We start from the raw sequence: 24,523 nt of genomic DNA, 5'->3' as shown, positions 1-24,523 counted from the left end.
CATAACGTTTTTACCACTGCTGTTTTGTGTAAAATCAGAATAATTTAGACTTGGGAGTTGCTTGAACAATGTAAGAAAGGGTAACTCTCAACAAAAAATAATTTAGATTTTATTTAAAAATTATGAGAGCTCAGCTAGTTCTACTCATGTTTAAATGATCTTCTAATAAAAATATTTCTAAACATTAAACTTTAAAAATTAATTCTAAATATTTATGATTTGTGCAGGAACATAAATACTATTTGGATAAACTTCAGCTGTGGAGGAAGCTTTCTGTAGGAATTATACAAAGTGATTTCATTCATGAAATAATCATCAATTCTGTATAACAGAGATCTATCAAAAATTAAGAGGTATTTTAAAAGGACAGGGTGATTTAAATTACCAAAGAAGCATAATAAAACGTCAGGAACTTACTGCAAATTTTTTATGTACATGACTTGTGAAATTGTATAACAATCCATTTGTTCATTTCCTCAAAAGTATTTTTAAAATTCTCCTGATTTATCTGTCAAGTTCTTTACACACATGATCTTGTGTATGTCCAAGAGTATTCATAGACTTTAATGGGGTTCAAGCTCATGTACTGTTTATTTCACCAGCATAAATCTATGAAGTAGGACTACACAAATCCTGTAGTTGGCCTGCATGGGTATTTGTGTTCAGGGCATTATTCTAGCTGTTTCAGCGTTTTGTTGTCCAGATGTACCTGACCTAGCTTTACACAACCGTCTAAGTGTTCACTTGGCTTCTCAAGTGAGCTTTGCAGGCAGTGTTGACCTCACAACTCCTGTGGCTAGGCATTTTTTGAACTGTCTAAAGTTTGTAGACAGATTTCACTCAGATGTGTCTTTGCAATGTGATAGTCACAAGGCTGACTAGAATATAAACTCTGCCTGTCTCAAAGCCATGGCATTTGGATCTGATGGGGACTATTAGCTAAATATTGGCATGACCTTCTTTTTGTTTGCAGATATTTTGATTGGCTTGGTAAATCTCAATTAAAATGAACATGTTTGAAGATTAAATGATTGCGATCAGCAGTGTAGCTAGTTTTAGGCAGCACTGTGTAGCAGCATAACACTGCAGTTACTTGGATGTGCTTACGTTGTCTTTTAGGGAAAGTCAACTACCATATACAAAGAATATTTCAAAGAACTTTGAGAATATTGTACATTTGTTAACAACTTGTAAGTGCTCTCCTGTATGTGATATACACATGGTTCTGCCAGTAATTTTGCTAAGTTTCTAACAGCTCTTTAGAACTGTTTTCGGCTGATGCTGATATCAAAATGGTACTGGAGCTGAGTATCCATTTGTAATCTTATTGCCAACTTTTAGTGAGGTATTAATACTTCTGTTGTTCGATCAACAAGACTGTGAGGATTTTCTTAATGCAAGAAAAAAGGCTCCATCTTTAGCTTAGCTACTCCATGCATGGCTTAAATCAACCCATGAACTGAGTGTTCACAAATACATGTAGTATACAGAAAAACTAAGCAGACCTTGACATAATTTGTAATGTAATTAGTTATGTCTTTCCATGAAACTCAGTTTATTTTGAAGACTGGTAGAGGGCGAGTTCTTTCTAATAGGACATGATAACTTTTAAACTCAGTTATTTTATTTTTCATAATGCATTTTGGATTAAATAATCTTAAAATCTTTACCTTATTATGGTTGGTATTTTGAATTATATCCTATGCTAACAAACCTAAAATTTATATCTGATGGTTCTCCCAGTTTATATCTGTTTATATCCATGAGAAACTACGTGCAACAAGACCTATACTCTTCTGTCCTTTCAAAACCTGAACGCATATTTGCCATCCAATCGTATTACAATTCTATTTTCTGCCTCTGCCTAGGAAAGCAATATATCATTCAAAGGAACTTTCAGTCTTTTTTGTAGCTGTAGTGATACAATAGCCTACTTGTATTTCTTTTAAAATTATTTTTAATTTGAATTTCACTGGGAATGTCTGAGGCTAGATGCTGATTTAATTTGACATAAGAAGTGGCTGCTGCTTAGTTTTCTTCTGTTTCAAGATTAGACCTTTACTGTGAATATGACCAAATTCCCTTTAGCATTAACAATCAGTGCTTCGTTGGTTTTTGTTTTTTTTTTTTTGTACCAGAAGAGAATTTGGCTCAGCACATTGCGGAGAAATTATCATCTCATAATCTATTTATATACTTAACTGCAATGATTAAAGAAAAATGGATTCCAAGCACTGTGTTCTGGTCCTGAACTTTGTCCTTGATCCTGCCAAGATTCAATTGCCTGCCAATTTACATCACTAAGTCTAGTCCCATTAATGTTCACCAGAACTCTTTAGTTTTGAACTTCCAGCTAGATATGTGACTAAGCCTTGAAAAGATCAGAGGCCTTTATTCCATGTATACTACCTTGGTAAAAGAACTAAGTGGAGTTCCCTGCTATTAACAGTTCCTATGTAATGGCATTTATTAATGCATTTTGAGGCAGGTCTCATTACCAGAAGCTGCTAGACTTCTACTTAGTTATTAACTGGCTACAATTAGAGTTGCATTAATCGGTTGTGCTTGTTCAGCTGAGTTCAGATTTTCTTTTGCTGAAGGGAAGATCTAAGTTTATAAGCCAGTACTTCAGACAATTTGAAACCATGACATTAAATAATCCTGGATGTTCTGACCATATGCAGTCGGAGAAATGTATGGTACTTAATGAATCAGAGAGAATGGTTATCATCTTTAACCATTATTTGTACCCACTTCAGTGTCTGGTGTTGCAACATTAGATCTAGTAGTCCTAATGATATGGACATACCAAAGTCTTACATGGCAAGCCAGCCTGCTTGTTTTCTTAGAGCCATCTAACTTTTCAGGTATTTTAAAACTCTTCGGCATCTCATCATTAGTCTGAAATTTTGTGGGCAAAAATTATTCATCTTTACATGTGAAGATTCCTGTCTATCTTCAGCTTGTGCCGAATGGCTTCTTAAGTTTTAAACAAATTAACAGTTATCCACCTGAGATAAGTTTCCCACAGAACTGTGTTATTTAACTCTTCCTCACTTCTCTGCTCAGTAGTTTCCCCGAGGGAAGCTCTCTGAGTTTTGAGTGGGTGATGTACCTGCATTTCCTCATTCTAGGGGACTTGGGCATTGGTGCAAAAAAGTCCAAAGTTCGACATAGTTCCCAAACTTCAGTGGTTTGAATTACTCTCTGGAGATTTTTGAAGACCATGGAGAAGGGAAGGTGCCTCTATGGGAAAGGGAGATGTCTAACAGAAGCTGTTGGCCTGTTAGGGCCAAGTTTGCATGAGTTCTGACTATGCAGGTTAGAGCAAGATTTATACTTACTTAGTTTTGGGTCAGCTAAGCCTGGAGAATGTAAACCACCAATTTAGATCTCAATTTAGAGATTAATGTATACCCTGTGGCATCAGAAGGAGGGCAGTATAAGTGAAAAAAACAACGTACCTTTCAGTGTAGGAGTGGCGTTATTTTAGAGTTAGGCTACACCATCAGTAAGAGCTATCTGAATACTGTTCAGCAGGTACGCTGACACCAAAGATGCTAAAAGGAAGATAAATCCTAGTGGCCTCAGCTAAATAAAGGACTCCAGAGCTTGTCCTGGTCTATTAAATCCTGGAAGTCTGAAAACATGGAAGATCTTAGCATTGGCTGAACCAATTCAAATTCAAAAACCTTTGGATGAACGAGTTTAAAGGCAATGTGGGCTGAAGGGAATGAGTCTAAATTGAAAGGAGAAGAGTTGCTTAGGTTTAGCTAAATGGATTTCATAGTGATTTTACTCTGTTAGGATGATTTCAGGGCCGATGGGATGAGAAAATCTGGAAAGATTTTTTGGTGTGGCAGAAACATGCTAAAGGACCTGCGTGTTGAGACAATGGGAAAAAGTGATATGCTGTATGTTTTCTAGTTTCATGTCAGTCATTTTAGATTTTGACTTTGAGGCACTGTGGTTAGCACTGAAAGTTTCTTTAACAAACTGCTGCTGAGATAAATGGGGATCGTGATGATAAAGTGATACAGGCATGTAATTTACGGCCATTTTTTGGGGTAGGAGGAATAGAACCTTGTCTTCCCGAAAAAGTCATAATCCATGTTTTTCAGTAGTTCTACCTGAAAGTTAGGCCTTACAGTTATTGGGGAAGAAAATATTTAAAGTGATTACTTATGTTTTCTGCAAAATAATATTAAATGATTTTTTTTTTCCTCCACAGTAAAACCAACAGTTATTGATGTTGACATTTATGTCAACAGCATTGGTCCTGTATCATCAATAAATATGGTAAGTGCATTACTAACAAAGATTTTTATCTGGACTGCTGATCTTGGCATCAATATTAGCTTTTGAAAAAGACAGTGAATACCACTGGGGATAAGTTGTTCTGATTGCTGATTTAGTTCTGTTTTCAGCTATAGCTCTGTTTTTCAGATGACTCTTCTGTGTATCTTCACGAGAAGAACAAACCTACAAGTAATATCATGCTCTGTGTTGTGTACCAAAAAATGCTGGTAGATCTTGAATGGTAAAATACTCATCTTAGGAAAAAATAACTATGAAGCAAAGCTATTGCCAGGAAAATTATTGAATTAATATTTCAAGAGTCAATTGAATATACAGAGCTTCATAATGTGGAGTTAATGAGAGTCATCACATACTACCAGTATATTTATTTGAAATTCATCATCTCTTCAGTGGTTACTTTTCTTTCACTGAGTTATCAACAATCTTTAGCCTTAAAGTATAATTTTGAAGAAGTTATATGTAGCTGTACTTCATGTGTAAAGGCAAGAGAAACTGAGAGTCTGTGTGATAGTGTGACAATAATGAACCTAGCAAAACATAACAGTTGATCAGTTGTTGTGGTCTTCTTGACTCCAGGACATTCCTTAGTTCTGCAGCAGCACATTCACATCTAGAAAGCAAGCTGGATGTTTTTGTAGTTATGAAGGTATGAGTTACTGTGGCTGCTTGTGCAACTTCAAGTTTGAATTCAGCACAGTATTCCTCTGTAAACTATGCGGGATTTTTTCTTAATACAACTTGGAAACAGAGGATCTGTTAATATCTTAATTTACTTAAAGATTTTTACTAAAAAATCTTCGAAGAAATTACTTTCTTTTGTTCACAATGACGTTCAAAGGCTGCTGTGCACAATGGGCATATAAGAATCTAATAAATGCACTGCATGTATGTTTTGTATTTTTGGAACAACAGCTCCTGAATTTGAAAGGTGCTCATGCAGGCTGATTTTCTGGGTTTTGCCTATGTATATGGCAGAATGTAAATTATTGCAGCGTGTCAAATACTGCATGGTCAGAGACTCCTATGCCCCTTGGCAATGGGAAATCTGAAAAGTAAAGATAGAACAAATTAAGTGCTGGGAAAAACTTGGCCACATATTCAAAAAGTGTGAAATGTATTGGTCATATTTCACGTGAAGCACTGAATGTCAAGCAATGGGAGTACCTGCTCTATTCTTGAACTAATAAATAGCTAATTATCTTGCCCTTCCCTGTCTGCATACCAAAATGATGTCCATGGAGTGATTTATGAGAAGATCTGTTCTGCTTACAGTCCACTGGCTTACATTTATGTATACACTAGCAATGGGTACTCTGTTCAAAAGCAATGGGCACAATTGTGAGGATGCTTACTTTTCAAAATGTTTTTGCTCTTTGCCTCTCTGAATGAGCTTGTAAGTAGCGTTTTTGGGGTGCTGGAAATGTATGTGGAATAATATTAAGAAAGCATTTGATCAGAACTGCTTCATGTAGGAAGAAGGAAAAAAAAAGTAATAGAAGGAGCCAGTGGTTCTTGAAAGATTATTATAACACAGTGAAAACATGACTAGTTTACTTAGCTGTTAACTTTGAGTTAAGGATATCTTATGGCACCAAGGTGGAAAGATGCACCAAGGTATCAATTTTAAAAATGCATGTTGTATCTCTTTGGTAGTAGTAATCTTAGGACAGTTAATGAGTGTATGGCATAGAGGTATTTCTTGGTTACAGCAGAAAAAACCTAAGTATAATCTGTAAGGGCAGAATGATAAATAAAACAATGATAAAATATAAAATATAGGTACCTGAAGTTTTAAGGACTCAAGTTCACTTAAACCTATAGTTAAAATTTTGAATAGAAATGGACCTAATTTCAGATATGCATGCAGACAGTATATCCCACTGAAACCGAATCTGAACTACTACACATTTTTGAGTTTTACTTGTGTTCTCAAACCTGATTATCCATATAGGAGATTAGGCACTCAAATGTAGCGAACTTTTGTCTGAAAGCTCTATTTCTGCTCTGTTACTTTTGAGTTTGTCCAAATGTTCATAAGAGAGCAGAAATGAGCTTGCAGTCTCAAATTTACAATGAAGATGGGAAGTCCTCACAAACCTATAAGCTATGATTGTCTCTTCAGTGACAGAACTAATCGAGCTGCTACTTTTGCCCCCATTTGTGATATTTCAGCTGTCTGGCTACAGTATGCAGTATCTCTGTGATGGTCTACTGGAAAAAAATCAAACACTTTCTGGAATTAAAACCAATAATAAATAATAAAAAAAAAATATTTTTAAGTAAGCAGCTTTTCATGTAGCCTGTGAACTGCTGGAGAATGGGTATACAAAAAACCGAACAGAAACTGTAGCTGGAAATTACCAGTGGCAGAGGAAGAGAAGGGAAAAGACCATCTTCAGTCTGATTCCTGTCATAAAACTGAACTCTCAGAGGGAGAAGAATGTGCGTATATTCTGGGAGAACAAAAAAGGGTATTCTTCCCAGAATTTACATATGCTATATGTCTCAGCAGGACAGGAACTTTTAGCTTTTCTCCCCTAAATTATTATTAAAAGTTGAGCTATTCTGTCAAGGCAACTCGGCAAGATGGTAGTTGATTGAGCAAAAAGAAAGATGATTACATTGATTTCCATCTCTTCTATTTCAAGAGTGAGATCATCAACATGTACAAGGAGGACTTCCCTGCTGTGTACTTCCAAACTTAGCCCTTAGCTCTATCACTTTTTTCTTAATCTGCAGCACTTCTGAAAGAAAATCATGTGGAGCTTCTTTAGAGATCAAACTCTGCACTTATATTTTCTTATCAGTTTTCATCAGTGCTTTTCATCCTGTGGGTAAAACCTAGGAAGTAAAATAACTTTAAGTTATCTGTTCAATGGGTGTTCAGTTGAATGTTCAGGCCAATTTTGTAAAGCAAAGATTTTCAGATGTCAATAACTTTGTTGTAATTATGATTAGACTTGAGTATGAATATTAATATATCACTTATTCTTTAACAGTCAGGAAAAAGACAGTTGCTACCAGACACCTACCTATAGCAAAGATAGATGAATTGTATGTGAATACTTGTGGCACTGAGGAGAAATAAATCCTCTTAGTCTGAGGTTGGAAGTGCCACAAGGGGAAGAAATGTTAGAGATCCCTTCAAAAAGGCTTGCAGTCAAGGGAAAGGTAATGTTCTCTGTGACAAAGATGGAGTAATTCACTGGAATATACGGCTGACCCTGCATTCCAGACTGTTTGCAGAGGGTTTATGCCACTTACCCCAAAGGCCTTACCAGTGATAAACTTCCTAGTTGCTTTCAAAAATATCTATTTATAACTTCAAGATTTCCAGAAAAAACAAGAGTAATTGTGAGAAGGTAATGCAGATGTTCTTCTATTAGAGACTCACTATTATAACATCTTTTTGATGACAGTGGAAACTTGTTTTCTGGATAGAGAGTGGTGACTCTTCCTTTGACTGTGACATGGAAGATTTCTTTGAGGCATGGTCTAAAAAAACCTTATGTTAAGTAGCAAGAAATGGGAATTGTGTAAGAATAAGGAAGTAAAAGCAGGCTGAATAATGAACTGAGTGATACTAGGAGGTAGTCTCAAGTGGTAATGGCTTTGAAGAAGAAAGTAATTTCAGCATTTTGAGCTATGGCATGATGTTATGAAATTACAGAAATTATTGATACTAGACAAGAGTATTTTGAAATTTAAAACTCTGAGATGTTTGAATGCCCATTCAAAAATTTTAGGGCGACTTTTTTTAACAAATAAAAATCATCTATTTTATAAATATCTTGATGCCTATCCTTTGTCAAAATCAGAATAGAATGTGAGTTTGGACTGATTTAAAAGAAACATAAACTGGTTGATTTAAAAGTAAATAACACATGGAAGTTCTGAGCCAAATTTAATCTTCCTGTGTGCATATTATATTCCTTTGTCTTTGTTTTTATCTCTTCATAAAGTAAGTTACAGAAATTTGCAACGTACCACTACATGTTACAATGTCATTAGAGATCCTGACTTATAGGATGCAATATTCATATCTATCACAAAGTTTTATTTCAATCTTTTCTGTATTTAAAAACTTTGTTATACCTGTAAATATAATGAACATGCTTCCACTATTGTTAGAGATCTTCTAAGTGAGTTTTTCAAATTTGAAAATTAATCTGTAATCTTGTTTTTTTCCCCATACTTTATATTGTAAAACAGGTGTATGAATTTCAGATCACTCAGTTTTCATATCTTTTTTTTTTTTTTTTTTAAACACTTCCCATTTAAAATTATGTCCAGGAAGCATATGCTTTTATATTAAAATCCATGCTCCAATTTTTGCCAACAACCCGGTTCTTGTCAACAATGGCAAAGGTTTATAAGTTGCTTTAACGTATCTTACTGTAGCCTGGTTTTCTACAGAGAAGCAGTACTGGCTTGTGTATGAAAAAAATGGAAAAAGGAGAGGACATGAGAGAAAGTGGGAATCAGATGTAACTGATGGGAAAAAAAATCCCCTGGAAGTAGTTTTGTAAGACAGAAATGTAAACACACTGAGATTACATAGACTATTAAATCTCAATAGCATCGAAGGCTGTGTGTTTGTGTTTAGACATTAGCAGTCTTAACTGAGTAGCTACAGGAATCTGAGGCTGCAGCACAAGTTGCTGGTGAAGGAAGAATTTGACACCTATATGGTTTTAGCAACTGGAATCTCATTTTAATGCAGCTGTGCAGAAAGTATGTTGAAGAGACAGTGTGAGAAGTAAGCTTATAAACTGTACTTACCTGTTTGTAAAACTATTAATTGGTTATCTGCTGGATATATGCTCATCTCTTTATTCTCAGATAATCTAAAAAGGTAATTCATAGAGTGTTTCCTTTGTGTGTTTCATCACTTCATTCTTTTGTTCTTTCTCTAGGCTATGTCATATATCTTTATGGATGATGTATCTCCCTTTTGTTCAGTTAAGTGTTGTAGAATAAAAGCAATCTTTACTTTTCTTTTTCCCCTTTAATGTACTGATAGACTTCTTTGAATTTTCTTTTCAAAGTCTCCACATCCTCGTTTTGCCTCTCCACTAGACATGATAGGTATTTTAAAGAACAGTGTTGATGCAGAGACTTGTCTGAAATATTATTCAGAGCTTATAATTAAGTCTGAATTTCTTGCATATTTTTACTCTGTCCATTTACTTGATAATTAAAACTATTATTGGAACATCTGCAATTATAGAAACCTAACCTGGTGAATCTTTCCATAATAAGGCAAAGCTAATGTAAATCCAAGTTTCATCTGGTTTTCACCCCACTATTTTAGCCCCAAATATTTTTGTTACAGGCTTATTCTCAAAGATAATTCAAGGCACTATTTCAGTCCAAGCCTGACATCCTGTTGTTCATTGTTTACTTGAGTGTTTTTTTCTGACTATTTCTCATTGTTTTACCTAATCTACTTGTAAACCAGTTGTGCAGGGAGGTCATTTTTGAGGGGCGATTTTTCCAGCTGCTGAGTTCAGATAATCTCTGAAATAATGGAATGCCTCAGGATGTTTGTATTTTTCCCTCAAATTTTATAAACTTTTTTTTTTTTTTTGCTTTGTGACCTAAGACAACACTTAAGTCCTGAATTAAATTTTAGTTTGAATGGGTCTGTTCATTTATAAGGACTAAGATACTAATCATACACTTAAACATTTTGCTAGATTATGATCAAGTTACTATTCTTGTTTCTAGAGCATATTTATATACTGTCATTAAGTTTGAATCACTCATGATAAAAAAGGTCTGAATTATAGAAATTTTTAAGCTGCATGGATTTTTGCTTATAAATCAAAATCACCTCACATGCAGACTAATTATTGATGCTTCAAGATCTGACACTCAGTGATTTGCTATGAAAAAGTTTCTGGGGGGTAGTAGCAGTAAGCTGAAACTTGGGTCTACTTATGACTTCTGTTCCACCACTGAGTTGGTGAGAGGCTCATATAATCTCAAAAGTGAAACAGTGTGTAAAGGAGGAAGTTGGAAGGGAAAAAATGAGCTTGTGTTGATTTTATTACATATCACCTCAGCAGCTTCTACTTTTGGTCTCCTCTAGAGCCCCACTTTGTGTAACCAAAAAATGACCTAGCTGATAGTCGCTTGGCCTTAGGCTGCCCCTGTTTGAGGTGCTATGGGATGGACTAGCATAATATTCATTTATCTGTAATGAAGCTTGTGTACTCTGATGTGTAACGGTAAAATGCTTATTGCTATAATTTACTATATTGACAGGAAATCCATTTTTGCTTCTTGGAGTGCTGATACTGTCTGTCACAAGTCTTTGGTAATGCACTGATCTTCTGTCTGCTGGTATGTCTTATCAGAGTTCAAACAGATTGTCAAATATGGATGACTTAGCCTTAGCGTTGACTCAAAAGATGTATAACAAATGAGCAATTTACTTTCAGTAATAAAGGAGAATGAAATGTCTCATCTGGTCAGTAATGGGCATTTAAAAAAGAACTGAAGAGCAGCTGGACTGAATGCTTTTTCCATAACTGGAAAGTGTTACAGTAGTTGACAGGTATCTCATCTCTGAGTGAATGAATTGACCTTTGTACAAAGTATGGAACGAAACTACTTTCCACCCTGTTGCCAGTTCTTATGTTTGATTTCTCCCACTTAAGTAACTGTTTCTTGGACCTGCAGGTCCTAGGCTTTAGAGTAAATGTATGCACTGTTACAGTTCCTTTAGAAAGTAACAGTTCCCTTTGTCTATTCAGTGCTACATAGCTTCTCGTTCTTTATTGCCAACATTTGTAAAAGTTAATTTAGAAAAGCTATGGTTAAATTGCTGCAAAGGACATTGAATTACTTTAGGGTAAATCAAGGGTCTCTTTGCCTAAATCAATTTAGTTTTTGAGTGGTCAGGCATTTATTAACTTCGTTTTAGAGCTTGAGCCTTCCATTGCTCCATGAAAGAGTAATTACTTTCATGTTGACCTGTTTATTGGATTCCTGCATGATACTGACATAATTTAAACCATGGTTTTCAGAGTTTGGTCTTCCCAAGAAGAAAGTGCTTGTTGCTGATTGGTCCTGTAAATAATAGAGCAGTCCTGATGTCAATTTGTTGTAAAATTTCATAGCATAAAGTTTTGGGAATGCAGACCCAGCCATCACAGCATTCATAGAGTGATTCCAGCGGCATTAGACATGTGCTTGTAGTTAAGAAGGAACATCTGAACACAATGTGACCCCATATAATCCCTAATCAGGTCACAGAAGAGTCTTCATGTTTCTGTAAGGTTTTTTGGTTGGTAAAGAATGAATACTATCCATCAGTGTAATTTAAATATCAGAGAAATGTCCTTCATGTTTCACATCATTCTTATAATGAATAAAACCCAGAAGAGCCTACATACCTTATTTTTTTTTCCAAATGAGAGCTTGTCATCAGTCTAATTGGACATAATTTCCTTTATTGTCTCACTGCTGAAAAATAAGGTTTAGAGAATTGTATTTCATTTCCCTTCAAGCTTTTTAGTGAACATGGTGTCCCTTGGCTCTTAAGGACTCTCAGACATGCTTTTTCTCATACAGACAAAGTATTTCTGCTCAATCACTACACAGAACTGAAGAATAAAATAAATGCTTGGTTTCTGCAATTAAAAAAAGTCTACAGACTGCAGTGATTTATCTGTATCCTAACACCTCCACACTTTTGTTAACATCATACACTTTTCTCCTTTTAATCACTGTAGTCTTCATTTATTACTTTCTTGATCTGAAAAAGTAACTTTTATGTGGTCAAAAGTAGTGATATTGTAGGATCTTTATATGTTTTTGTAAGTTTCTTCCTCAAAGCTCCCTCCACCTCTGTCTTCTTGTGCTTCTGGCTTTTGTTAAAGATACAGGTGTTTCTGCTACATAATGTGTTGACAAGCTGTTTTCTACCCTCTAAACTACTATCTCCTGCAGGAACTTGTGCCTCTTTTCCTACTTCCACAAATGACATTTGCAGCCGTTGAATGCTAAAGAAATTTGGTGAGAAGATATTTTTGTAACTATTACTAGCTTTTTGCATACTACACAGAAGAAGATAATTTTGACCATAGAGTTTTGGATCTGTTTTATTTAAACATATCAGGTATTACAGTGAAGTAGAGTCACTCCATTAAAAATAGCAACAAACATTTTAATCTTTATGCAATAATTTAACTGTTTTTTAAATGGTAAAGATAAGGAAACTGTTTGGAGGTCTAGAAGATTAAATTTTCAGGGCTGTTGTGAGATTCTTAAACCAAAGAAACTGCTACCTTCCTTTCAGAATGTTTTTTGTGCTTGCCTCAAGGCTAGCTGCATGTGCTTGAAGCTTATCTAGTAACTGCATTCCTTGGGAGATTTGGGAGCAGGGGTAACTGATGCTTGCTTTCTCTGACTTGCGCTGGCATATTTTGCAAGGAGAACAGAATTTTCAGAAGTGCTTAAAGAACTTTGTTATGGGAGGTATTAAATACCTATAGCTACAGTAACTTGTTATAAATCTCATATGTATGACTTGATAGATTTAGGGCCATGTTCACAAAGGTATGAAGGTGTCAAGATCTTTCTTACAGTGCCTAATTTACCATAAATGTCAATGGCTGGATAATACTTATATCTGTCTGATCTCCACTGATATTTTCCTTGCATAGATAGTGAATACTTGATTTAGGTGAGATTAGAAATTTAGAAGACATCTCTGTAATTCTTGGCACTTTCTGTAATTATTGTTCCATAGGAATTCTGGTCTTAAAAAAATGTGTTTTAATAATAGGGTGGTTTTACCTGTTGTGATTTGAGATTTAAATAAGCAAAGTTTGAAGTAAGGAAACTAGGCCAGCTGTTACAAAGAATTGAAAAAATCGAGAAACCCTTAGTCATGCAGACACTTCATCATGTTTGACACAGACACAGTGATGATTACACTGTCATATAATCTGCTTCTGTATTAATATTGTTCTATGAAGCCAAAAGTTTCTGTGAAGACTGTATGGAAGAAACAGAGCAAATATGATGCATCACAGTGAACTGTAACAGGGGAGGAAAGACAAAAGTGGTTGGCTACTGTTTTGAAAACATTTCATAAGACAGCCATGCTATTTCAGGCCTCCTGGTCCTTATCCTCAAGAAAGATTACTAAAACCTTCAAAAGAAGAGGCCTGGAAACTAAATTTCTTGATTGTGTTGAATATGGAAAAGCATAAACTCAATAGTAGCATGCTTTTTGTGTCTCTGTACAACTTGTGCTCCTGGTAACCTCTGCAAGTGGTAACTACTTTCCTGTCTGCTGCACCTTCTCCTGAATCTGTTATATATACTAACCTTTACCTTGATTGTCCATTGATGAATGTACCTTATTTTTACCCATAACTTATTGACCTCAACAGGCTTGAAGTTTGTGATGTCTCTTTCAGATCAGAAAAAGGGCATGTCTGCCCAAGATTTTGCCATTTTTTTCCCAGCTGTATTGTTTACCCAGTAAGAATAAATTACCTCTGTTTTCAGACCTTGCCTCTCAAAATCATTCTTGGAAGCAGTAGCTAGTGGACTCAAGGGACAGTGAGCTTTGGCTGATAGTTCATGTAAAGTGTGTCGGCTAACTGAGACAAAGAAATAACTGTCATCTGCTTACACACACTCCATATATCAGACTCTGATAGTTACGTGCTTTCAAATGGCTTTTCAGGTGGATATTTCCCTAGGTATATTTACTGCAGCGTGCACAGTATGGTTTTTTTTTGTTACCTACAGGGCCTGTAGATTGAGGTTGAATTACAAGGCAATCAAATTGTGAACTGTATAAAGGTATGACCTTATTCCTTCAATTTATAGAGATTATTATATTGTAATAAAACATCTTTTTGCCTAATAATGTCATTCACTTAGTTTTATTGCTTTTAGTGATTAAAGAATTGAGATCAACAAGCTGTTGGTTGGTCTTCCCCACTGCAGATGGAAATGAAAAATTTCCTCCTGTATTACTTATCTGTCTCAGTCTCGGTCTTAATTTCTCTGAGTGAAATTGTCACTTGGCCACATGCTCACTAAACATCTGGCCATCTTTAAGGCAAAGCAGTTTCAATTTTCCTAAATTGGACTTCATGCATTATGCAAACGTTACTTCATTAGACACTGAGATGAGCTATCAAGCTATATTGTTTGGTCAGAATAATGTGGGCTTGCCTCTCCTCTCGATGCTGGTTTGAAATCAGACTAACAATTTTGGATAAATTCAGTTCATGCAATCATTTTTGCTTGTGATGCAATTAGGGCATACATAGGCATCTAGGTAAATGCAGTCAGTGATTTTGTCTGTGTTCCCGATTTATGCTTATACCTATGTGCACTGTGTGAAACAGCATAAACAATAAAAGATCTAAATTAATCTCTCAGGAAGTGAATGGAACTATGCCAGGCATAAATTTAAGCCATGTTCTCCTAAAAATATTCTACACTGAGAAGCTAATAATAAGATCCGAAATAATCCAAAGTTCATTTTGATAGTAGGACATACTGGATCCTTACTGCCTTTGTCTTTTCTTTTAATCTGCGCTATTGTGAGAGCGCAAAGTGAAACACTACTAAATTGGGAAATTTCTTCTGTGCTGCATGGGACTGAATAAACAGGTGATGCATACAGCTGCGAAGGATCTGTCTGGTGCCTAATGTTGTGGTCTGAATTCCAGAGGGGGCCCAGGTTCTCACCTGACATAAATGGCTGACTGCATCAACATAAATGGAAATGTGACAATCTGTGCTAGTCCATTGATGCTTTCATATTTCTTTTTTCGTAAGTAACTTTCATTGTTTCCAGATTAAAAGGTTAAGTATTAGGAGGTGGGTTTTTTTGGTTTGTTTTTTTTTGCATAATACTAGAATCTATTATCATTCTTTTGTAGACTGTATTAAAGTAAAAAGAAAAAAATAGACTGCAAGATTGTATGGTTGAACCCACCTGTAAGCTTCTAAGTTTATCTTCATTATTTTTCCCTGCAATGTGTTCTCTAACTCTCTGGTGTCTGAAACTGTATTTATGTAAATACGGCTGAGCATTTATTTGCCATCTGGATGGTACTATAAGAATGATATAAAGAAGAGGAAAGTGAAAACAAATGTAGGAAGCCAAGGAGAACATATTAAAAATATAAAATGGGACCTATATTTTGGGAGCTGCCTGACTGGACCAGCACACCAATCTTTAGACAGATTGTGGCATAGCTAGATTAGCCAACTGCAAAGAGGCAGATTGAAAGAAATATTTAGGAGTTTCCTTTGGATTTCCAAAAAGTCTTGCTAAACTGATATTACGTGAATGTTCTAGCTAATGGGAACAATGATAGCTGATGCACTGAATGATCAACTTGTGCTTCTTCTTTGGTTTAGCCCAGATTTATGCATGAAACTTTTGCTGGCATAGCAATGTTTTGGACCGTGACTTCTTTCAAAACACCTCACCAGAAAAGCAAGAGTATGGAGTAAAAACATTTTGCTCATAAAGCTCACTGTGCTTGGAGAATCAGCTGCTAGGTACGACTGTTAGGTAGAGAAGTACCTGTGCTGGCAGTTGCATTTGCTGGCATTGTGCAAGTAAAACTGTATTAACAGTAAGCATATTTAGTAGGAAAAATGTAAACATTAACTTGCTTCTCACACAGAAAAAACTCCATACCTTCCTAGGTCTCATGCACCTGGAAATGCTGTTTTTTTTCCTGTTGCTGATATATCTTAGCCTGTATCTATATAGAGGATAACAGCTTAGCATCTCTCAAATTTTAAACTCTCCATAGGTCTAGAATTACAAGGGTCTTTGTAAAACTCTGAATAAAATAACAAGCAAACCAGCAATCAAAACCTTAATTAAGTAAAAGTGACATGCCAAAAATCTGTCAGCTCCTAGATAAGTGACCGTATTTATGCCAAGTATCACACAGCAACCAAAGTCAGGAACTGGATTTGAAAGTGCTCTTTCATTATGTTTGTTTAATCAAACTTTACAAGGCTCAGCTTCTATTTTCGTTCAGAATCTGAAACTCTTCCATGGGCTAGATCTCTAGTTGTTTTCATTGAATATTTTCCAAGATGAGATGCAGGACAGAGTCAGTTCTACTTAGAAAACTGTAGATAATTTTTAGCCTTACCTAGTAATTTGTTCCTATGGAACTATCCACATAAAAATTGTGAAATAAGGGTATAAGTACTTGAGATTGATGTTATAATATAACTGAACATCTACATAATACTTTTCATTATAAATACTGGTTTTAGCTGAGTATTGTAAAGATCTGGGGTAAACTTTTCAACAGCAGATGTCTATCACAAAACTTTTATTTGCCAAAAGCAGTTCAGACATGGTTTGACTATTTCTGAAACAGAACTAGGAAGAAGTGGGGTTTTCTACATTCAAAAGTGAGTGACCCTCCACCTCTTCTCAAACATTACTACCTCATGGTAGTTAGAAAGGATGTTAAATTTTAAGGCTTGGGGGAGGAGGGAGAGAGAATGGTGCATTTCCTATATGTCAGAGATGCCTTCTGTTGTCACTGTGAAAATCTGCCTGCAAGTATGTTTGCACATGCTCTGCAGAGAAAAACTATTTTAGCAGCTTAAATCTTTGATTCCACCTGTGCTGCATATGTTTCAGTGTGAGCGTGTGCCAGATTTTCTGGAGACCTTACATTTGAACTACTGCAGCTGATGTGAAAGAACAGTATTCTGTGCTCTTAGTGACCCTTCTATGGTACAGCAACACAGAGGAGGGATTTACCTGATTGCAATGGTCAAGGGGCTAGAGGTAGTGTCAGGTGGTGCAGTGCATGAAATAAATGTGAGAAGAATGGACTGAGACATAGTTGTGTTGAAGAACATAAATGAATAGGAGTGACTGAAGAGCTGGACTATGGAGAAATCAGGATTGGAGGTAAAAAGAAAGAGCAGGGTGAAAAGACAAGGGGCATGCCAAGGAGAATGAATAGGAAAATTTATTTGTAGAGCCTTCATGTTCCTCTAAAATCTAAGGGGGAATTCAAGACCATTCCTTTTCATAGCTGTGTGCAAGTTTGGATATAAGCATCTTGATATATTCATATTGTCTATGGGGACAGCTATCAGCTATGAACTAGTGTCCATCTATTTTGCCTTATCTGGGTAGCCAACTGAGTCACTCTGAAGGTGGAGTGAGTGTGCAGGGAAGGCCAATGTAGAGCTGGAAAGATAACTACATGATCTAGGCTTAGGCCTGGATATGCTTAATCTGAAAGAACTGTAGAGGTGTAACCCCCAAATTCCTTACCATTCTTAACATGAAACCTTTATGAAACCCAGTGGCAAACTCTCCTGGTTCTTGAAGGGGATGGCAAGTAAGGGTTTATAGTTACTGAGATGGTCTTTTAGCTCAAACAGAGCTCACTGTGATGGAGCTAATGTTTTGAACTTTATCTACAGAAATGATGACATGGTGGCATGTAATAGGTTATTTTGTATGTAAAAAGATAGGAAAGCATTCACAAAACTTACATTTGAAGACTCTGGGGGACTGAAAAGTCTAAGTTATGGTTGTTTTCTTTCTCACTTCCACTTAAACATGATAATACAGTCCTGCATTTCTTGATAATCTACCATGTTTCTGCAAAAATTGTTCCTCCTTCAGCATACACAAAGCTTCTCTGGTCTGAGACTCTTTGTTCATTAAAGGGAATTTCTTTTTATTGCTATTGCAGGACCAGCAGATGTTTGTAGGGAGACAACAGGAGGGTCTTGAGGTTGCTCCAGTAGAACTGGATCTTGCTTCTGCCAAAGAAAATTTGGCAGGATGTGACACAAGACATGTATAGCAAACTTCTCAAAATAGCTATTAGTTGGATGTTCTTTACTTTAGTAACCCAATTTGACACTCTGTGGCCTGATAGGCAGATACTGAGCCGATGAGTGTTGAAAGTAAATCCTATGGCATTACATATTACATAATAGAAAATACTATGAAAAAAACAAGAAAACCTTGTTTCAAGCACCAAAAAGTTCCATGAACTTTTGACTTACTCTCAATCTCAGAGGCAGAGATTATGAGGAGACTTTACTGAAACTCCTTTTCTGAGCAAACATCTAGGAAGTTGAGCGTGTGTTAGCATACTTGACATATTTCTTAGCAATTCAACATATAATTCTTACATATTGAAACCGAGAGAATGGAAATAACATTCATGACATTCTGGACATTCCCTATATTTGTCTCTTACCTTATTTGTATCTACCTTAAGTGCCTGTTTTCTTCCTATAAATTTGCAACAGCTACAAACTTCATGGACTCTCCTAGGAGAACTATAAAACAGGGGCTTCCAGTTGATGTTGCTTCCATACACAACTGAAGATCACTCTGTGTTGTCCTGATTTTACCATCTTCTATTTTGCAGCTGAGAGGTATGATTTAGGTAAGGTTTATGATCCTGTTGCTGTTTTAAGAAAGTGGTTTGATTTCTTTAATAGCTCAGTCCTGGATTTATGGTGTGGCCAGTGAAAGTAGCTTTGAGACTTAAAAGGCATCCATCAGTGGTACTGTATCGCATGCAGGTGTAGTTCCATCTTTGGTGAAATGCTTGAATTAACCTTAGTTTTACCATACAGCTTTTTTTATTTTTGTATCTGCATAGAGGAGGTGCTGGAAATGGCTGAGGATCTCACTTTCTATTGGAAATTCAAGGGTTTTTATGCAGAATCCACATACACATTACCCAACAAAATGTTTTCAAAGGATGGATTGCCTGCATGTTGTTTGACTACATCTGTTTCAGGACTAGTTTAAAACAAACTGCACAAAACGAAGTTATCTGAAACTCCCTCAAACACTGCTACGGTCAAAAGAAGGTGAGCCTGCAAGAAGCATGGCAGGCTGTTCTTGGGCAGAAGGGCGTCTGAGTGCTAGGAGCTGGTTGATGAGAATTGCTTTTGCTGGTGATTTTTAAATAAACTGTAAACTGGCATTTCTCATTTAAAACCTGTGAGTTTCTCATAACCTTTAAAAGAGCAGTTTTCTACTCAGGAGTCAGGAGGATTTCTTGAACTCAAAATAGAAATACTTTGAGCTAAGAAATAATTAGAGGCTTTTCATCTGGAATGTAGATCAGGTTTTTTGTCTTGCCTGGAAAAGAGACAGGACATGAAATCATGAGTTTACTGCTGAATGCTACCAAAAACTGTGTAATTAGTGTTTGGTAATTAGGTTGGTTTGTTTTTTTTTTTTCCTACTTTGCAGTCATTTCCATGAATACTTTGTGCCCCTCTTAAGTGATTGTTGTAGATACTCAGAGACAAAGGAACATAACCTATATTTACTAAAAAGACAAAGTGTGAGTACTTCATAGCAATCAGAAAACTGGATGAGGAAAGTAACCAAACTGGATGAGGAAAGTAACCCAGCTCATATTTTGAAGGAGACAGTCTGATACTCTTCAAATAATACCCCATAATCTATTTCCATATAATTTATGAAATGCTGTTACAGGGCACAGGGGGAAAAGTTAAAAGAAAGATTTCTTTCCCCCTAAATATTCTCATATAGTTAAGCAAGGAACACTCCTTGAATAAAGAAGATAAAGGCTTAGGTGGAGGTTCAGTCTAATTTACTTGAAGACATATGACGTATGGTAAATTCTATGTCGTGCTAGGAGAATGCAGTTGTTGGAAGCCAGGTTTTATAGCTTTGGGGCAAGTAAATTAACTCCCTACTCACTCACTGATTCAAAACTAGTGTTTTGTGAAATCAGCCTGTAATTTTAAATATAATTCCCATGAATGGTCAAAATCTGTCAGTCGACAGATGCAATCATATTTTCTATAGTATGCATCTTGCTGAAAACTATTTAAATCAATGAATTCTTGATTCTAATATTTGCCAATAATGCTCATGTAGAAAAAAAAGCTTGAGTGTAACAAACAAACTTTCTACCCAAGATACAGTTGTTTGGGTCTGTGTTTTCCTTCGGATAACCAGAACAGACATCCAATCCATAGCTTAAAAGCAGGATCTGAAATACAGTATGAAATACTGCTTCTTTTCTGCTCATTCTCTCAACAGATACTCAGCATATCAGTGTTATTTTTCTCTTCATTTGAATTTTCTTCAACCCATTTTTTCCTCTCAAAAATTGCATGTATTTTTAGAAAGCCTCTGAAGTAAATATGATGATGTTGGTTTGGGGGTTTTATTTTATCTAGAGGAAAATTGTGTGGTAAAGTTGCTGTCTCTTTGGCTTGTCATTCCCTCACTTCACCTCCTCTCACCTTGTCTTGCCTCTCTGCCTTCCTCTCCTCTCCTCTCCTCTCCTCTCCTCTCCTCTCCTCTCCTCTCCTCTCCTCTCCTCTCCTCTCCTCTCCTCTCCTCTCCTCTCCTCTCCTCTCCTCTCCTCTCCTCTCCTCTCCTCTCCTCTCCTCTCCTCTCCTCTCCTCTCCTCTCCTCTCCTCTCCTCTCCTCTCCTCTCCTCTCCTCTCCTCTCCTCTCCTCTCCTCTCCTCTCCTCTCCTCTCCTCTCCTCTCCTCTCCTCTCCTCTCCTCTCCTCTCCTCTCCTCTCCTCTCCTCTCCTCCCCTCCCCTCCCCTCCCCTCCCCTCCCCTCCCCTCCCCTCCCCTCCTCTCCCCTCCTCTCCCCTCTCCCTCTCCCTCCCCTCCCTTTTATTTTTTCTTCACTGCTAGTTTCTCCGTGTCTAGTGTTAGTCATTACATTTCAAGCCATTACATGTAAACAGTTGATTATTTCCTTCTCTCTGAAGGAAAAAGAGAACGAATTTCCAAGAAGAGACCATTACTGTCTTGCTCCTCAAGAAAACAATGCCATTTGGTCAGTTTCCTATATCTTTGAATGTCATGCTAAGCCTGCCAGGTGGGCTACTTGCTAAAAGGAGGGAGAGGGATTAGATTGCTCATGAATGCCCCCACTTTTTCTTTTAATGTAGAAAGTTGAAATATTTTCTGGAGTTATCAGGTGGTTTTGAGTCTTGGGTGTGTTTGACATTTTCTGATGTGATTCAACTATGCAGGCCAGTGGCTTGATTCCAATTTTTAATAGATAAGATGAATGGCAATATGGTCCTTTCTACCCCTATTATGCTATAATTCTGTTAAGATAATGGACTACAAGAGCCCTACTGAGAGGATTTGTGGATTGTCCTGTGGATGTTGAAAGGAGATGACAGAATCACTTTGTACCTACAGTCTTCCATCTCTTGTGTTGTAAGACGCAATTTAGTGTTGCCAATTATTTCCTCTATAAGCTGTGGTCATAAAATTTTGTCAGACTTTTTCTTCAGCAAGTAAAAACTAGTGGGAACAAGGAGGCTATTCTTATGTCAGGTATGTGAGAAACAGTACAATCTTTTAAAAATGATTCAGTTAGGGAGGTGTCACTGCTGACTGAGAGAAGTCATGAATGGAAAAAGTATTGGTTGTTGTCTTAGATGTAATACAGGTAATGTTTCATGATGGAGAGAATAAAATATGTCCTATAAAGGAAAGAGAGTGTTGCAGTTATTGTGGGATTGCTAGGTGTGTCTTCAAGCTAAGGGACATTTGTGCATCTTGAATGCCCTGATAGTGTCAGTTGGCTTTGTGACCAGGACCTTTCTATATCATGCTCTTATAAAGATTCTAAAGTTGCAGTTGCTTTAATTTATCGTTCACAGTAGCTGACCTGACACTTGCTTTATAGACCTATGTTTGTTTGTAACAGTTGTATGATTGGCTAGGTCTTTGTTGTTAGTGAACACTGAGTTGAAAATGCCTGTGCTTTCTGTAGTGCTTGCTAAATACACTGGGAATACAATCCCTGCCTAATATTTCTTAATCTGAGGAGAATAAGAATTCTGTTATGAACAAAGAATAACTTGATGACTGAGAGGGAGCATTAAGTATGTAATGGCAGCAATCAAAGCTAAATTAGTAAAGGGGGGAGAGAAATATCTCAGTAATTAGTAACTGTAAAAATTTTGTGGGAAATCTGGATTGTAGACAAGGTAAATGGACAAGTTTGCATAAAACCTTAAAGCCATGCTTGAAGACACTATTTCTTTATTCAGGTCGATAAAAGTCAAAGTTATCCTCTATGTCATTGAACTGATTCCATGGTGCCATAGAAAGCCATGTAAGCTAGTCCTTTTCACACATCTTCCTGAGGTCTTGTTACACTTAAACAATTGTTTTCTACTTCTGGACTGGCTGACCAGATTTTTCAATTTAGATCACTCAGATGAATGCAGAGATTACCATCTCCTTCTTCTGTTGAACTAGTGAAAAAGCACATTATACACAGTCTAGAACGTAGAATGACTTTTCTTTATATTTCTTGTATTACAGGAGAGTGAAATCTAGTCTTTCTAGATGCAGTGTAATGGATACAGTAAATGAACAGAGGAAGAGATGATCTACACACACACCAAAAAAAAAAAAAAAAGTAGGGGGAAGCGAAGGGATAATTAGTCACGTTCTGAGTTTTAATTCATACAGTCTATCATTGGTAGAGGATGGCAATAAAACCCAGTCACCCTGGCTATCTGTCTTGCCTATCTTAAGGGTTACTGCTGCAAGCTGCTGACATTACATTGCTAAACAGAAATATATTTAACATAAAAGAAGCATGTAATCAAAATACCATGTGGAAAGAGTGAATGAAAGAGCTACTGCAATACATTACTGATGGCATATTACAAAGGAAGGATTCTGCTCTGTGTTCCACTGGTTTATTTCCCTGTTGCTATAATTCATCTTTACTTCAGTTCTTAATTTCTTAATCTCATTTCCCTTGAAATGTTCTCTTTCTGCCTTTCCTTTCCTTGTAGCCTATCCTGTCCTAACTTACACCACTCCACATCTTCACAACTTTGATTTCTCCCCCCTCCAACAGAACTGTTGCTTGGTTGGCTGCTCTTCCATAACTCGTTCTGTGCAAGGTTTTGTGCCTTCTTTCTGTCCTCGTTCTGTCATGCCTACCAATTCTTTAGGACATGGGACACTTAAAATACTGTGTACAGCAGAACTGTAGTGGATTTTACCCTTAGTATAATTGCTCTCAAATAAATATGATTAATATTAAAGGCCTACTATTAGCCTAAGATACAGTCTGTATTGAAATTAAAAATTGGAGGGATACTTGTATAAATGTCAAGTCTTACAGTTGTAACATTTTAAGACTGCAAATGTCAATGTATGCTATGTAATGGTGTTTGCCTGTGTGAAGTACATTATAATCACTGATGGATAAATCCTAAAATTTTCCAAAGCTCACACAAGTTAGTCAATCCAAAGTTTAGATGCTTTTACAAGCTACTGAATTTTTTAATGTGCAAATGACGTGGAAATCAAGGAGGGTCAGGACTGACTAAGAAAATGCCGAAGCAGTCAAAGTGAAAATTCAAACTCCAAGGAATTTGAGTGGTGAAGCATTTCCTAAGGTGTATGATTCAAGATTCTCATCAGTTTAGACAACCTTGTGTGGTCATGGAAAAAATACTAGCAGCAGAGACCTCTTATACATGCAATTACTAAAATGGCATGTGAAAGGGATGAAGGGAGGATGATTTTGACAAATCAGTGAGCTAGTTGAAAAAGACTGTGATGAAATTCATTTTCCCCATATTTATCTGCTCAAATTCTTATTTATCTGCTCAAATTCTTTCTTCCTCAATGGAAATCTTTAAATTGTGATTTCAAGACCAGGGAGCAGTCCTTTTCACAGGCGATGTTTTTCATCTTTTAATCCTGGACTTTTCAAGGGATAAACAAAATATAAGAAACATTTAAAAATGATGTTTAGAACAGAGTGCATATATCTAATGATTCCTTCAGATCTAAACAGAGAGAATTTTGACACTCAGATTCTCTGTGTCAAAAGTCTTATGAGTCAGCAGATGTGGATACCTGTGTAATATTCCAGTCTAGCATGGAGATTGTTTCAGTTGCAGGGTCAGAATCAATATCTTGTTTGTTATCATTTGCCACTCTGTCCATTTTGTTGGACATCTGATTCAAACAATGCATGAATGCATTTTTATGCATGTCCTTAATATGAATGTAATTTGTGCTTTCAATCCTAATTGAGTAGGAATATCAGCTAAACACAGGTTTACCTTGGATGAGAAAAAGTGGTAAACTGTTGGTACTCTTTTGCTTTTTAATTCACCAGCAAAAAATATGATTATGTA

General features: G+C 36.4%; 1 protein-coding gene across 1 annotated transcript in view; it reads left to right on the top strand.

Annotated features, from left to right (window-relative positions):
- Positions 1 to 24,523, top strand: part of GABRG3 (gamma-aminobutyric acid type A receptor subunit gamma3) — a 326,293-nt gene that overhangs the window by 13,885 nt on the left and 287,885 nt on the right. The window contains exon 3 of the mRNA XM_074930235.1: positions 4,232 to 4,299. Within this exon, the coding sequence (XP_074786336.1) occupies positions 4,232 to 4,299 (68 nt within the window). The remainder of the gene's footprint in view (positions 1 to 4,231; positions 4,300 to 24,523) is intronic.

Source organism: Athene noctua, chromosome 1 (genome assembly GCF_965140245.1).
Source record: "Athene noctua chromosome 1, bAthNoc1.hap1.1, whole genome shotgun sequence".
Taxonomy (NCBI): domain Eukaryota; kingdom Metazoa; phylum Chordata; class Aves; order Strigiformes; family Strigidae; genus Athene; species Athene noctua.
The sequence above is the reverse complement of the archived record's forward strand: the minus strand, read 5'-3'. Positions and strand labels throughout refer to the sequence as shown.